The sequence below is a fragment of the Haliotis rufescens genome, unplaced genomic scaffold, assembly GCF_023055435.1.
Source record: "Haliotis rufescens isolate VD_foot unplaced genomic scaffold, xgHalRufe1.0.p SCAF_12, whole genome shotgun sequence".
Taxonomy (NCBI): Eukaryota; Metazoa; Mollusca; class Gastropoda; order Lepetellida; family Haliotidae; genus Haliotis; species Haliotis rufescens.
Window position 1 is genome coordinate 29,749,604 of NW_025963802.1, and position 16,858 is coordinate 29,766,461.

The 16,858-nt window shown below is 42.2% G+C and overlaps 1 protein-coding gene across 2 annotated transcripts in view; it reads left to right on the forward strand.

Moving 5' to 3' along the window:
- The window catches only part of LOC124116958 (phosphatidylinositol 4-kinase type 2-beta-like), a 47,628-nt gene that overhangs the window by 14,719 nt on the left and 16,051 nt on the right, over positions 1 to 16,858 (forward strand). For both annotated transcript variants that reach the window (XM_048393514.1, XM_048393515.1), the window contains exon 2: positions 14,679 to 14,879. In XM_048393514.1, coding sequence (XP_048249471.1) covers positions 14,679 to 14,879 — 201 coding nt within the window. The remainder of the gene's footprint in view (positions 1 to 14,678; positions 14,880 to 16,858) is intronic.

Here is a 16,858-nt window from a genome sequence, read left to right on the forward strand (position 1 = left end):
TGGGTATAACCAGAGTGGTAAATGTCTGACACCTGCATCACTTCGAGCTTTCCTCCCAGATTAGGCTGACAGTCATGATATAACTGGAATAGTGTTCAAAGCAGTGTTGAACCAACTCACTTGCTACAACAAGCATGCTGTTGGTCAAAAAGGTTAAATCTTTAGATGACAAAATTCTTACCACAGGAGCAAATCAAATTATAATAGTGTTTGGAAAGTAGGAAAAAGATTCATTCTGAAATGTTGCAACAGTATGTGGCAAGACAGACTTTTGATTGATTGTCACTGTATTTTTAAGTTGACCATATTTTGTGATGAGTCAGCGCGTAATGACAATGTAGATCAGGTCGTAAACTGTGTGGTTATTTGACAGTCTGACAGCCAGCTAATGACAGGCGTGAAGACTGGGTTCTGAGGGCAAGGTATGGCCTGACTACCTGCTGTCGTTGACGATGATGATTAGGTCACATTAAGTCCAATCACTGAATCACCTCCAGACATTAGTTAATTCTGATTAGTGCCTGAAGGTGTCAATAATTACGCCAACTAAGTGCTTCCTGTCTAAAAGCTCGCTAATCGATTGTCTTGTGCAATTAGGATTTATTTCTAGATCTTATTTTGATTATCTGAGCGTATTTTCACGACTAAGGCACCCAAGAGGATATACCCATTGTTTGCTGTGTAAGCAATTCTTTTCTGTGTTTATTGCCACTCTGGAATAAAAAAATAGAGACAATTTATTTTTACGGATCAGACAACAAAAGGTATTATTCTTTATTGATATTGCTTAATTAAGGACGGATGATTTTGTCTTCCTCAGGGATCTGGGAGTTATGTTCAATACTATTCAATTTCAACAAAGGAGCTCTTTTTTACCTGTCATAAACAGAATATTTTTGGTATTTATCATTTCTCTTTGTCATATTTGTTTTGAATGGTTTGTCGAAAAAATAAAGCAGTACTTTTCCCCTGTTTTTTTCATCCTGTTATCCGGTGTTTATACCTCCATTCTATTATTTATACCCTGGAGACATTCACAGCCATAGTTTCGTATTTAGGTCTGATTTGAATGACAGATTCAGTGCTGAAAATGACATCCAATCAAATTACACATGTGTGCAAGGGAAATTCTGTGGGAAGTTGCTGAAAAGGCGGGTGGAGATCATCAAAAACGTGTAGCATCACATCCCAAACAGAATGGGTCCAGGGCATTTATCACAACAGAATGGAGGTATCATACACTGTATATTAAATCAATGATGAGTTTTTCTTTTGCAAGATATGGTTGTGAATTATTCCAACGGCCCACTAATGTAAAGTAATGGCAATATGACAGATGCTGTTAGTATTTTATGTGATGGTATTGTCAGACAATCCGTTAAACACGTTAAAGGCTTCACATACCGGTACCATATTTCAGACTATGATGATTCATTGTGTTATGGACCATGGCTCAATATGTCTGTCAGTGTTTGTACGTGAATTCAGGACAATGAAATTTGATTGCAAATTTTTAAATGTTTTCATGTAAGTTTCCGAATTTACGCACACAAGCTATTTAAAATTTAATGTCCATTGCTATTAAATGCGTCTCCACAACATCCATATTTAAAGAGGGATATAGCAGAATTTGATGGAACAATCCAATTTGCCTAATGTTAGATATGTCCCTTTGGGTAGTGTTGATTGTAACATTTTGAGATTGATGTCGTAGTTTTTTTTTCTAATATCATTATTGGTCCAGTAGATTGTAAATAGTACATCCCATCCGTGTTTAAACATGGAACATGAAGTGCCTTTCCACCCAAGTTCATCATTGGAGGAGCCATGTCATTACTTAGAAGAGCAAGCATGTGGGAATTCGGAAATATCGGGTGTTGCAAGTGATGTACGACTCGTTATGGATGCACCGTGTTCAAGACAACAGTGGGTCAATGATGTCATCGTTCATTTCATTGTCTACCTCTGTGCTACTTCCTGTGCACTTTTGTAAATAATTTGTAACATTGATTATATAAAAAAAATATAGGTTATAATTAGTGACTGTCTACTCTGTACTGATGAAATGATCAATTGTGAGTGTGCATTTATTTATAGCTATGTCATATTAAATTGTTACTCAAATTGTTCAACCATTCTTTAGATCTAGAAAACATGATCTCATGACTTTATTCTGCTGTCAAGTGTTTTCTTGTGTGCAGTAAAATTACTAGAATTTCATGTCAGTATAAAAGCAGGCTCTTTGACATCACCTTTCTGAAACATAAAGAACATTTTGTAAACGATGTGACTGATGATTGGTTAAAACAAACAAAACATGATGATGAAAGGTAGAAGGTAGACTGATTCCCCAAAACTACTAAATACATTCGTTGCTGTCATACACAGCCTACATCAGTTGAACAAACACTCTGTATATGCACCAAAAAAAAATGAACTCAGCAAAAAGCAAGCCCCCATTTAAGTACAATAACGATCCATTGATAGACTGTGATGTTGCATGTTTGTGTGCTGTAATCATGTAATGCTGCAATGGCATGTTACCTGTCTTTGCAACATAGCTTCCTGCTCAGGATTGAGATGCTGACAGATGTAGCAGAACTTGGGGGAATTAGCCGTTAGTGTCTGTGACACCTGGTGTCTGTTGTCCTGGGGGCTTCCTTCTCAGGACGTGTAGATGTAGCAGAACATGGGGGAATTAGCCGTTAGTGTCTGTGACACCTGGTGTCTGTCCTGGGGGCTTCCTTCTCAGGACTTGTAGATGTAGCAGAACATGGGGGAATTAGCAGTTAGTGTCTGTGACACCTGGTGTCTGTTCTGGGGGCTTCTTTCTCAGGACTTGTAGATGTAGCAGAACATGGGGGAATTAGCAGTGAGTGTCTGCGACACCTGGTGTCTGTTCTGGGGGCTTCTTTCTCAGGACTTGTAGATGTAGCAGAACATGGGAGAATTAGCAGTGAGTGTCTGTGACACCTGGTGTCTGTTCTGGGGGCTTCTTTCTCAGGACTTGTAGATGTAGCAGAACATGTGGGAATGTTAAATCAAGAGAATGAAGCAAATTTGGATTCTGCAGTTGTTGTAAATTGTTAAATGATAAGGCTTTTAGCCCTATTCTAGCCATATCAGGGCAGGAGGGACACCAGGAATAGGCTCGTTGCAGCATGACGGTGAACACCTAAACACAAGGCTACTCTACAGCCCCAGTTTATTCTATTGCCAAAGCTACAGGTAACACACATTACTGATGTTACCTGTACTTGCGGTGGGTAATATGTAGAACCTGTACACATGTAATGAGGGTAGATCCACCATCGAAGTGTCATCGACTTTTTACAGCCTCGACACCACATGGAGTCACACACTGCTGCAGTGCAACAGGACCAACTTTTGTTACCCAATCTAGAGGTGTACATTAGTACTTATGCATGTGCTTGTACCCGTGAAGATATGGGTTAGAATAGGCCTTCAGCAACCCATGCTTGTCATATGAGGTGACTAATGTGATCGGGCGGTCAGGCTTACAGACTTGGTTGATGCATGCCATTGTATCCCAAATGCGTAGATCGATGCTCTTGATATCAATCAGTGGATTGTCTGGTCCAGACTTGATTGTTTACAGACGACTGTCATGGAGTTCGGCATTAAACAACAAATAAACAATGTTCTTGTTCCAGTAAGCAATCTACTGAGGCAGTTATCGAGAGTAACATCAACCATTGTGCTAGGATTAATGACGTGTATGTTATGTGATCTGGGTCAGGTAATACTAGTCTTGTATCCCAGGTGAGACATAACAGAGATTATCCCACATAATTATCCCCGGATTATAGTCATTATCCACCTATGATGTAACAGCTTTATGTAGTTACATACGTTCCACTGGGGGTCGTGCCTAATCCTTTCTTCAATACTGTAATTCTCTGACAAACATTTTTAATTATTTATTTTTAGTCCAGATTGTCTTTTGGTTACTGAAAAATACCTGTATATGAATCAGTACTTGTTAACAGAACATGATAGGATGACTTGACGTTTTGACCAGATATCTGCACTTGCCATTGTATGGAGCCAGTGGTGTGTGTGGAATTAGCTGATTGAGATAGTTGAAATCATATATGATTGTAAATCTACAAGCATGCCAAGACAGTAGGCAAGATAGAACAAGGAGAAAACTGGAAATATGATCTCAGTATGCACAAGAAACCTACACCATTTTAACTTGTAGCATGTGCAGTGTGCTGGTTTAATGCACAAACGATGGTATGGGTTGACAGGTTTAATCCACATAAACTGTGGTTATTGCCCACTCATTGTTCACTTGAATATGATTATGTTAAATACACTAACATGCTGAACAATGTTATTGGCTATAGATAACTGAAAATGCCTATTTGTAGTCTTAAAAAGTGACTTTTGTCACGTTTTGTGTAACTTAATCAAAAATCAATATCTATACCTGGATACCAATTCCATAATTAGCATCTGATTAGCATCTAATTACCATCTAATTTCCATCTAATTACCATGTATACCATTGATGTACCGAATTACAACAAAATTCTGATTTTGTAAAAGCATGAAACTTACTTCACAGGAGACATTAAGCCCAGAAAACTGATGGATTGTCTGAGGGAAATGGATGATATGATGTTCAAGTTTTTTAAGCATCGAAGCTAAATAATGTTATAAAAACATTTCTCTGAAACTGCGTTGCCACAATTGTATTAAAAGTGAACATGCATAGTTGTCACCATCTGCAATGATTATTTGCTTTACTTTTCTCATCAAATGTAATTGTTTGTTTTAAGAAGAATACACAACAAATTAAGGATTTTCCAAAGACCATGTAGAATGGAACTAGGAGTTCATCTTGACAAACACATTGACCATGTTGACCACCTGACAACCCGTCATCTCTGGAGCGGGGCAGCTCCTTTCATGTGTGATATACAAAGTAACAGACATTCGTTCCTTTTAGAATTACAATGGATTCTTTGAAAACTAGAAAATACAGAAAATTCTGATATTAGCATGATTAGAATCCTATGCTGACAACTTTAAGATATGGCTTTATTGCAAATATTTGTAGGTGTTAACTATATGACGAGGTGAGCTACATTGCTCTGCTGTTATTTCCCCACCTTGGACATCATTCCAAGCCTGGTATTGTGATGTGTGTAGCATCCTCGTCTCATTGCAGGGGTATATATACATGACATTTTGACTGTCTCCTTTGTTCTATTCTAAGCCTTAAGGAGCCTCAAGTTAGATCATTGATCCTGCTGGATGTCACAAGAGGCCATCTTCTCATTGTAGGAGGCTATAGACATGACTCAATTGCTTTCATGTGGAATTACAAGGATTTAGTTATGATATCTTATATCGACTTGATGGTGTTACTTGCGCAACATACAACATACAACAGCGCCAGACAGCAGGAGCGTTGATGGACAAGACATGATACCTGAAATTGATTCACACTTTCAAGGTTTTGTTTGTTTGTTGTTTAAGCTGCACTCAGCAGTGTTCCAGCTGTTGGACAGCGGCCTGTAAATAATCAAGTTTGGGCCAAACAATCCAGTGATTGACGTCATGGGCATCGATCTACATAATTTGGATACGATGACATGCATCAACCAAGTTAGCGAGCCTGACCACCAGATTCATCACAGGATAAAAAAAATGTGTTGTGGGATGTTGTGAACATTTCAGTGTGACAAAGATTTCACTGTGAAACTAAACTGTCCAAAATGTAGTTTTTCTTTGCATGTGCCTATGCATATTCCTTTGCCTGGGGTCATAAAAATACATCATTGACAACAAACCACAAGCGAAAAGTTGTAGCAAGACGAGGCTCTTCCAGCTTCATTCTTTTGTTAAGTTTAAAGATGTTAAAGGTACCCCAAAGAACAATATGCTGCATTTTTTTACTTGGAATGTTCTTTTGTTTGTGTAAGTCACTTAATATCAAACTAGCTGGAAAACACTGTATTATGTATGTGTATATTTTGTTCCACGAATCGTCATGATCTTGGCATGTAGACAGAGAATTCATATATCAAGAAAAACATTGAGCGACAAAGAAAATATGTCACGGATAGCCCTGTCACTTGCTATCAGCAAGATCAGTAGGCACGGAATATTCACCCATTTTTTCTTGTGGTGATGGTGACACATCATTGGCCATGTTGATGTATCAGTGACATGTTCTGAGTCATCAGGGTACCAATCGTATCGGAATTTGTTTCCTACAAATTTTTCTGAGAAATATATTTGATATTGTATAGCCAAATGAATGACTTGATAAGATTGAACTTTCATATTTGTAATCCATCATATGTCGATGGTTTTAAGTACATTCAGCTCAGGTAGTATGTAGGTAAGGTGATCGTGGCAATAGAAGTTTTAAATGGCTGCTGGTAATCTAATATTGATGTTGACAGGAAAACTAAAGGGGCCAAATCATAAGTTCACTGTCTGGCAACTGTTTTTTAATCATCCAAAACTATCTTATTGTAGATATTGCTGCAATGAAATTGCATCACAATGCTTGCAGACCATTGTGATGTTATTGGTTACCATGATGTCACAATCAAATGACATCACTTATGGTGCTGCCACTGAAGCTGTTAGCAGTACTTTTTGCACTTAAGACGCTGCTTATTACAAACTGTCTACAAACTGAAAAAGTCGGAAGAATGATGTTTGATGATAAATAAAGTCTCACCCTCGTGTCTTTTGATATCAAATATATCAACACTCGTTGATAAAAGTGGAAAAACTTTCCACTTTTATCAATTTGTGTTGATATATTTGATATCAAAAGACACTTGGGTGAGACTCTCTATTTCTTTCATATGTATGTTTCAAATATTGCAATACAAGAATGGATATAGAAATAGACAAATGTCGTCCATGAACTACTGAAGTTGGCAATAATCATCTGAGAGAAAACAAATGCTGCATCACAGGCGGTGAAATGTTTCCTTCGTCAAGGATGGGCCTGACAATGTTGTCACTTGGAGCCAGTGTGTACAGACCCATGTGATAATGATCGGGACATGACCTGAGTCCCCTCCCCAATGTTACACATGCAACTTTGCTGGACTCAAGTGCTGACATGGTGATAATGTGGCCTGCACACATCCAGAACTTCACACTTGGGCCACTAACGCCAGTCAGCGTTTGCCATGAACCTCTCTAACATGTTGACAGCAAATAGGATCATTAGAGCATTGGAATTTGGCACTCTTCGGAACCTTTAACTTGTGACTGTCATGGTTAAAATTCTTCATTGGTTTGTTTAGCCTGTTTAACTGGTTTGAACTTTTCAGGCCTTGCTAAATGAGAGTTGTTTTTATTCTAATGTTGAGGACAGCGACATTGTCATAGAATGTTTGCTGGGAGATTCAGAGGGTGTGATGTTGACTGATGTTGACAGTGGACTGATGATTCAAGATGGAACATTGCTTGTAACAAACTGGGGATGAGGTGTGTATCACAAGCCATGTACATGTTCCTTTTTTGTAAGAATATAAAACATGTTTTCAATTTTGTATCTAACAATGCATCTTGCAAGATGATGGCAACTTAGTCTTCTGACAACACTATTATGGCAATGATGGTAATTATTAACATAGTTATGTTTCCTGATTACTGTGTCTGGTTGTGGAAATAGAGAGACACAATGACCCCCGGAAGTTACTGTTTTTGTGTGTGAGTTGGGTTTAATTCTGCCTTTAACAGTATTACAGTTTTATCGTGGCGTGTCAGCTTAATGTGTGAGGAAAGCCCGAAGTGATCTTAGACATTTACCATTTCGGTGAAACCCACGAGCACGGGTATGGTGCTGACAAACCTAGAAACATAATCGGGGCGAACCAGGATTCGAACCCACAATCATAGGTTTCTGGCATGCCCAAGGGATGCAACTCTGCACAGCGAATCGTGGCGCCTTAGGCGACTGGGACACCCGTGCTCCCCCCTGTTTTTGTGGGTCAGGTAATATATCTTGTATGACTTATAACAGAAAATACTTTCAATCCAGTAATCAGTTTCATTGAATATCCTCTGTTGGGATTAAGTTTTTAGGAAAGATACCTGAACAGTGCCCCATGCTATAAGCATGCACAGTATCACTGAGACATGAGTAAGCTGTGATACAAACCTTCAACAATACATACCGCGATACTACCTACATGGGCCAGTATTTTGTGAAGTACAAGTGGGTAGGTGAGCCTAAGTTCTGAGCCTAACTACGAAGGATGTATTGGCACCCCAACAGTTTTCATGCATTAAGTATGATACATTCCATGCTTACAGGCTGCATTTGAACCAAATGCACAACCAGGCAGCATATTTAGGCAGGCATCAAAGTAATAAGATATTTCCTGATGATGAAAATGAACAAAATTGGCTACAGCACTGTCATCAAGTATCTCCAACTGAAAGGGCTAACTCCAACAGCCATCCATGCAGATAAGTTGTCAACTTAAGGGGCTGATGCTCCTTCCCCAGCCACTGATAAGACGTTGGCAACTGAGAGGAAAAGAGAGCCTCGAGGATGATCCAAGATTAGGACGACCTTCAGCTGTCACCACTGAGGAAAATGTAGATAAGATACATGATATGATTATGGAGGATCGATGACTCACACACGTCACACAGCCAATATTACAGTAGACATCTCTCATGAGAGTTGAGGACATTCTGAGAAATGAACAGAGCCTGACAAAGGTTTCAGCACGCTGGGTCCCTAGGCTTCTGTCTCCTGATCAGAAACGTCCCAGTTTTGTCATTTCTCATGAGAATGTACGTTGTTTTGAAGCAGACAGAGCTGAGTCTATGGTTCACCCACTATCAGCCAGAGACTAGACAGCAGTCAAAGCAGTGGAAATGTCTCCTCCTGAGTAGAAAGGCAAAGTCTCCTACATCAGCTGGCAAGGTGATGGCCTCGGTCTTCTTGGATTCCAAAGGAATCCTACTGGTGGACTCCTGGCTGAAAGGTCAGACCATTAATGGCCAATATTTAGCTATTCTGCTTAAGCATCTGCATGAGGATATTAAGGCTGAATGGAAACCTCACTAAAGATGTGCACAAGTCCATGTGACCATGGCTGCAATGCATGACTGTGACGTCATACTTCCTCTCTATTCACCAGATTTGGGACTTCCAGTTCCACCTCCTCACATTTTACTCCACCGGGAGGAACACTACACCAGAAGCATCCAGGCACTCCAGCATCTTTTGCAGAAGTGTGGACCTCAGAAAGCAAAATAACTGCCACACAGGTCCATCAACGCAATCCATCAGCCACCCCTTGTATTGTCAGTAATGAAATGAATTAAAATCTTCTTGGTACCGGTATGGCTAATCCTGAATGATATTGCAGCTATGCACTGCTATTTGTCACTGTGTTACCTCTATTGATTAAGTGTGCTATGTTTACAAATGGTGGTCGATCGTCTCTACCAAAGGATTGTTTTTCGATCAAAAGCTGAAAAGCCAAAGCATGGCGCTATTTTGGTCTTTAAGACATTGTGTCCTCGGTGTTATGTCATGGTCAAATAAGCCGGAGGAACAAGCAAATTCACAACACACATGTGCAGGCACTACTCAACATCGCTGACAGTTATTGTCTTCAGTAATGGCATCCCAAAGTGTTGTTATTCTTTGCACAAATGTGACTTGACTGAAACCCTGTCATCATGCCCTCATGCTTGTTGCTCACACGATCCACCACTGGTTGGTCGTCTCACACAGACATTATAACTGGTCTCACTCACTCACTCACTCACTCACTCACTCACTCACTCACTCACTCACTCACTCTCACGCGCACTCACTCACTCACTCACTCACTCACTCACTCACTCACTCACTCACTCACTCACTCGTCGGAGAGGTCAGCTTGGTGTTGTTGAGTTGAACACAACCATGGCTGCCACTGTTGCATGATTTACGTCAAGTGCAACATGTCTGGGACACATGGTACAATGAGTCACCTCAGAAATATTTACATTGTCTGTTGGATAAGTTTGAACAATAAATCTGTGGAAGAAATGTTGTAATTCTACCAGCATTTGTTGTCAGCAACACCTGGCTGCATGCAGCATGATGCCGTCATTACCTGGGAAGCAGGACATTTGTAAATGGAAATCTTGAACTGTTTTGTTGGGGACTCGGCACAGGTGTCCAAAGGTGCTTTCCTGGCTGTGCAGAGTTACATCCTTTAGCTGTACAAGGATGTGCTTGTCACAGGTTCAGATGCCAGATTTGATACCAAGTGTAATCTTTGGTTGTCAGCATCACATCCATCCACCGAACTAGGAAACATCAAGGACCTGCATCACTTTGGGCTTTCCACCCAATTTAAGCTGCCACACTGTGGTACTACCACTGATAACTGAACATGAAAAACTGTTCTAAGAGGTGTTTAAGCCCAACTCACTCACTTGTAATTCAGCCATAATAGCAGCGTGTTTATAATCAAGTTTTGCTCAGGCAAACTAGAGATTGGAAGCATGAGCAATGATCCATGCCACTGGGGTACGATACAACGTAGTCAGAACAATGATCCATGCCACTCTGGTAAGATGACACACAGTCAGAACAATGATCCATGCCACGGGGGTACAATACAATGTAGTCGGAACAATGATCCATGCCACTGGGGTACGATGACACGCAGTCAGAACAATGATCCATGCCACTGGGGTACGATGACACGCAGTCAGAACAATGATCCATGCCACTGGGGTACAATACAACGCAGTCAGAACAATGATCCATGCCACTGGGGTACGATGACACGCAGTCAGAACAATGATCCATGCCACTGGGGTACGATACAACGCAGTCAGAACAATGATCCATGCCACTGGAGTATGATACAACGCAGTCAGAACAATGATCCATGCCACTGGGGTATGATGACACGCAGTCAGAACAATGATCCATGCCACTGGGGTACAATACAACGCAGTCAGAACAATGATCCATGCCACTGGGGTACGATACAACACAGTCAGAACAATGATCCATTCCACTGGGGTACAATACAACACAGTCAGAACAATTATCCATGCCACTGGGGTACGATGACACACAGTCAGAACAATGATCCATGCCACTGGGGTACGATACACGCAGTCAGAACAATGATCCATGCCACTGGGGTACAATACAACGCAGTCAGAACAATGATCCATGCCACTGGGGTACGATACAACACAGTCAGAACAATGATCCATTCCACTGGGGTACAATACAACACAGTCAGAACAATTATCCATGCCACTGGGGTACGATGACACACAGTCAGAACAATGATCCATGCCACTGGGGTACGATACAACACAGTCAGAACAATGATCCATTCCACTGGGGTACAATACAACGCAGTCAGAACAATTATCCATGCCACTGGGGTACGATGACACACAGTCAGAACAATGATCCATGCCACTGGGGTACGATACAACACAATCAGAACAATGATCCATGCCACTGGGGTACAATACAACGCAGTCAGAACAATTATCCATGCCACTGGGGTACGATGACACACAGTCAGAACAATGATCCATGCCACTGGGGTACAATACAACGCAGTCAGAACAATGATCCATGCCACTGGCGTACAATACAACGCAGTCAGAACAATGATCCATGCCACTGGGGTACGTGGACACGCAGTCAGAACAATGATCCATGCCACTGGGGCACAATGACACGCAGTCAGAACAATGATCCATGCCACTTGGGCAGAATGACACGAAGTCAGACCACCTGATCCCCATTTAAGAGAACTTTTTATGATAACCATGACAGAAAACAAATTTCTATGTCCTATTGCTAAGCCCCCTTTACTCACTCAGTACCTTGTTTTATCTACCCTTGAAGATTCCGGGGTTGAATAGGTCTTCAGCAACTCATGATTGTTGTAAAAGGTGACTATGCTTGTAGTAAAAGGCTACTAACGGGATCGGGTGGTCAGGCTCGCTGACTTGGTTGATGCAAGTCCAGACTCGATTATTTACAGACCGCCGTCATATAGGTGGAATATTGCTGAGTGCGGCGTAAAACAACAAACCAACCAACCAACCAACCAAACCTTGTTTTATCTAAATATAGGCACAAAACATGATTCAAATTGCTACATTTATGATTGATTTTCCAGTGACAACAAATGAAACCTTTGGGTTGTATTACAGTGTATTATCCGTGTACAAACTGTAACAGTGTTGCATTTCGTTAAAATCCATTGCTCCAATCAAATATGATCATGCTGTGACTCATTAATAAAACTGTGCACTTCTGTGATGTCAAACTCAGGTAGGGCCAGGACAGGTAACTTGGGTACTCAGGTTGGGTGGGTACTCAAGTGAGTCCCGGGTACCCACAGGACTACCCGGACCCGTGGTTAGTCTCATGATGTATTGTTTAATGACAAAAACTATCCAGAACTTCATGGTTGCACTATATACTTACGTTCGCATTTCTTTCTCTGTATGCACACATTCCTTATATATATTTGAGTAAAGATAAAGCTTCAGTCATCTTCAGTGTATTCATGATCAGATTTTTTAATACGTTTATCAAAATAGTTTTTGCCAGGGCTCTGGTAAAACAATTCCCAATGGACATTTTCAATGCAACTCTTGAGAGCTACACCAGGTACCTGGGTAGGGTCGGGCAACAGGGGTTGGGTACCTGGGTAGTAAGCATCGCCTCATCCCGCCCTTACACTCAGACTTGTAATTTCACAATGGGCCAAACTAACAGTGGTGCCCTCTTGCCATGGTTAGACAGTGGAAGTCAATGCTGCTTTTTCAAATTTCCAATACAGATTTCACACCTGAAGTGTTGAGAACAGTGCTTCAAGGTGAGCCTGGAGAGTCTTTTAGTATGGATACTGAAGAGAACACATCACAACATATGCCCAGTCTGCTAGCCCCCTGGATACCCGTAACACTTGGCAGATGCACTACACTGGACAAGGGGCTAGTGCTATTAGTAGTCTGCTGCTAGCAATCTGTAACATGTGTCTGACCATAGTGGAGATAATAACTGGAGTGATGCATTATGACTTCAGTGTCGATCTGAAATGGTACATTGCAGCGGTGCAATCTGCAATACAAGGTGGTATACATGGCACATAATTTTTTTCTGATATGTTTTTTTATTTCTGCACATAAAAGCAGCTGTCTCTTGAATGTGCTGCTAAGGAAGTGACATGACAGGGTTATTTTCATTTATCTATCAAGACATTTTTGGAATTATAGTGAAGCCTGTCCAGTGTCAAGTTGTACATATCACAGTTCAGAACCAGATTTCAATACAAGACAATACCAATCATTTACCGGTATGTAAGGTAAATGACAAGAAGACAGTTAGAGTCCCATGATTGTCTAGTTATGAGCCTTGGTTTGTCAGCACCATGGCTTGTGTTATCATGTGACATTCCCTGTTTGTGTATGACATGGGTACTCTAACACACACACACACACACACACACACACACACACACACACACACACACACACACACACACACACACACACAATCTAGTTCCTCTCCAGTTAAACACATTTAGCTATGATTATTTCGCCTCACAACAATTCAGTTTGTTTGCAACTGGGACTGTTGGATAAAAATACAGATTGTTATTGTAGCTATTTGGAATCTTCCTGTAAATTTGACATTCATAAATGACATGCTAGTATCTAGATCCGTATCTACATCCTATTATGGGCCTGGATAAGTGTGAATTATCCATGCTAAATAGGGCTTTTCAATTAAACACTGAACAATAAATGAATAACAACAATAGAATTACTGATAAAATGCTGTCCACAAGACTGATGTAATGTGATATATTGCCATGGTTACACTTACACACTGCCACATCATGTGGAAAGGACATGGGGGCTAATGCCAAGGGGACAAAACTTTTTGGGTATCAACAAAAACTGAATGTTTTCTCAGAAAGAAATCCTAAAATCCATCTGGTATGTCTGGCAACAGGTGGTTTGTTTGACTGGGTCAGTGAATGTGTGAGAAGAGAATGGTTTTATAGGCTCTGTGTTGTCAGGTAATCTATACTGCAGCTGTCAATACCATTAACGAAGGCAGACTTCTAGCATATGAACATGATGAATTATGATGGAGCAGGACGAACATGATGGAGTTCAAGTATAGACTAGAATATACTTGAGTTTCAGATCAGCGTTAGAAATTGGCACTAGTCATGTAGTCCTTGCCAAACTGCCGAATAGTTAAGGTATCATAAGGACTAGTAGAAATTTACCATTTATAGGCTTTGCTATATGTTGTCATTATAAGGACTAGTGGTCTAAAATGTTAGTTTCTACCGCTGCAGTTTGACATTCTGATCACATGTCAAACCCATGTCATAGAGATGTTTGGATTAATAGATGATTACTAATTTTCCAAGACCAGGTATATGAGCAGTGCTAAGTCCATTTCAACTGATTTGGGAGCGAGTTGAGCAGGGAGAATGAGAAGGCTGATAACAGACAAGGTTTAACATCCAATATCTTATGATTTGTACTTCAGGGATACTGAGATGTTACCATGTTAACGGTTCTAATGAAATTTTGTTTTCATTCATGATTGATCATGATTGGTTATTCATTATGCAATTGTTTTCCAGAAAACAATAGGTGTGTTCAAGCCAAAAGATGAGGAGCCATACGGTCAGCTAAATCCCAAATGGACCAAGTGGATGCACAAGCTGTGTTGTCCGTGCTGCTTCGGCCGCAGCTGTCTGGTGCCCAACCAGGGCTACTTGTCCGAGGCCGGCGCCAGCGTGGTCGACCAGAAGCTGGGACTCAACATCGTCCCCAAAACCAAAGTAAGTCCACCTGGCAGTTGCAGCCATCTTGTTTCAAATAAATGGTTGCAGTGTGAGACCCGTTGTTATGGTGAGTGGGGAAGAGTAAAAACATCAGGATTATAAAAAAGGATGTTGTCAGTTACCTTATGGCCATGGAGTAAAGGACAGGTTTGTTTTTTAGTGAGTTCAATTTCTTCAATTTTACACCTTTTATGTGAACTATGAAAAACCCTTGCTCTCCGAGCCCTACACTTGTCCCCATCCCTTGCTCTCCTAGCTGTACACTTGTCCCCAACCCTTGCTCTCCAAGCTCTACACTTGTCCCCAACCCTTGCTCTCCTAGCTCTACACTTGTCCCCATCCCTTGCTCTCCAAGCTCTACACTTGTCCCCAACCCTTGCTCTCCTCGCTCTACACTTGTCCCCAACCCTTGCTCTCCTAGCTCTACACTTGTCCCCATCCCTTGCTCTCCAAGCTCTACACTTGTCCCCAACCCTTGCTCTCCTCGCTCTACACTTGTCCCCAACCCTTGCTCTCCTAGCTCTACACTTGTCCCCAACCCTTGCTCTCCTAGCTCTACACTTGTCCCCAACCCTTGCTCTCCAAGCTCTACACTTGTCCCCAACCCTTGCTCTCGGAGCCATACACTTGTCCCCAACCCTTGCTCTCCTAGCTCTACACTTGTCCCCAACCCTTGCTCTCCTAGCTCTACACTTGTCCCCAACCCTTGCTCTCCTAGCTCTACACTTGTCCCCAACCCTTGCTCTCCTCGCTCTACACTTGTCCCCATCCCTTGCTCTCCTAGCTCTACACTTGTCCCCAACCCTTGCTCTCCTAGCTCTACACTTGTCCCCAACCCTTGCTCTCCAAGCTCTACACTTGTCCCCAACCCTTGCTCTCGGAGCCATACACTTGTCCCCAACCCTTGCTCTCCTAGCTCTACACTTGTCCCCAACCCTTGCTCTCCTAGCTCTACACTTGTCCCCAACCCTTGCTCTCCTAGCTCTACACTTGTCCCCAACCCTTGCTCTCGGAGCCATACACTTGTCCCCAACCCTTGCTCTCCTAGCTCTACACTTGTCCCCAACCCTTGCTCTCCTAGCTCTACACTTGTCCCCAACCCTTGCTCTCCAAGCTCTACACTTGTCCCCATCCCTTGCTCTCCTAGCTCTACACTTGTCCCCAACCCTTGCTCTCCAAGCTGTACACTTGTCCCCAACCCTTGCTCTCCTAGCTCTACACTTGTCCCCAACCCTTGCTCTCCTAGCTGTACACTTGTCCCCAACCCTTGCTCTCCAAGCTCTACACTTGTCCCCAACCCTTGCTCTCCTAGCTCTACACTTGTCCCCATCCCTTGCTCTCCTAGCTCTACACTTGTCCCCAACCCTTCCTCTCCTAGCTCTACATTTGTCCCCGACCCTTGCTCTCCTCGCTCTACACTTGTCCCCAACCCTTGCTCTCCTAGCTCTACACTTGTCCCCAACCCTTGCTCTCCTAGCTCTACACTTGTCCCCAAACCTTGCTCTCCTAGCTCTACATTTGTCCCCAACCCTTGCTCTCCTAGCTCTACATTTGTCCCCGACCCTTGCTCTCCTAGCTCTACACTTGTCCCCATCCCTTGCTCTCCTCGCTCTACACTTGTCCCCAACCCTTGCTCTCCTAGCTCTACACTTGTCCCCAACCCTTGCTCTCCTAGCTCTACACTTGTCCCCAACCCTTGCTCTCCTAGCTCTACATTTGTCCCCGACCCTTGCTCTCCTAGCTCTACACTTGTCCCCATCCCTTGCTCTCCAAACTCTACACTTGACCCCATCCCTTGCTCTCCTAGCTCTACATTTGTCCCCGACCCTTACTCTCCCAACTCTACACTTGACCCCATCCCTTGCTCTCCTAGCTCTACACTTGTCCCCAACCCTTGCTCTCCAAGCTCTACACTTGTCCCCAACCCTTGCTCTCCAAGCTCTACACCTGTCCCCAACCCTTGCTCTCCAAGCTCT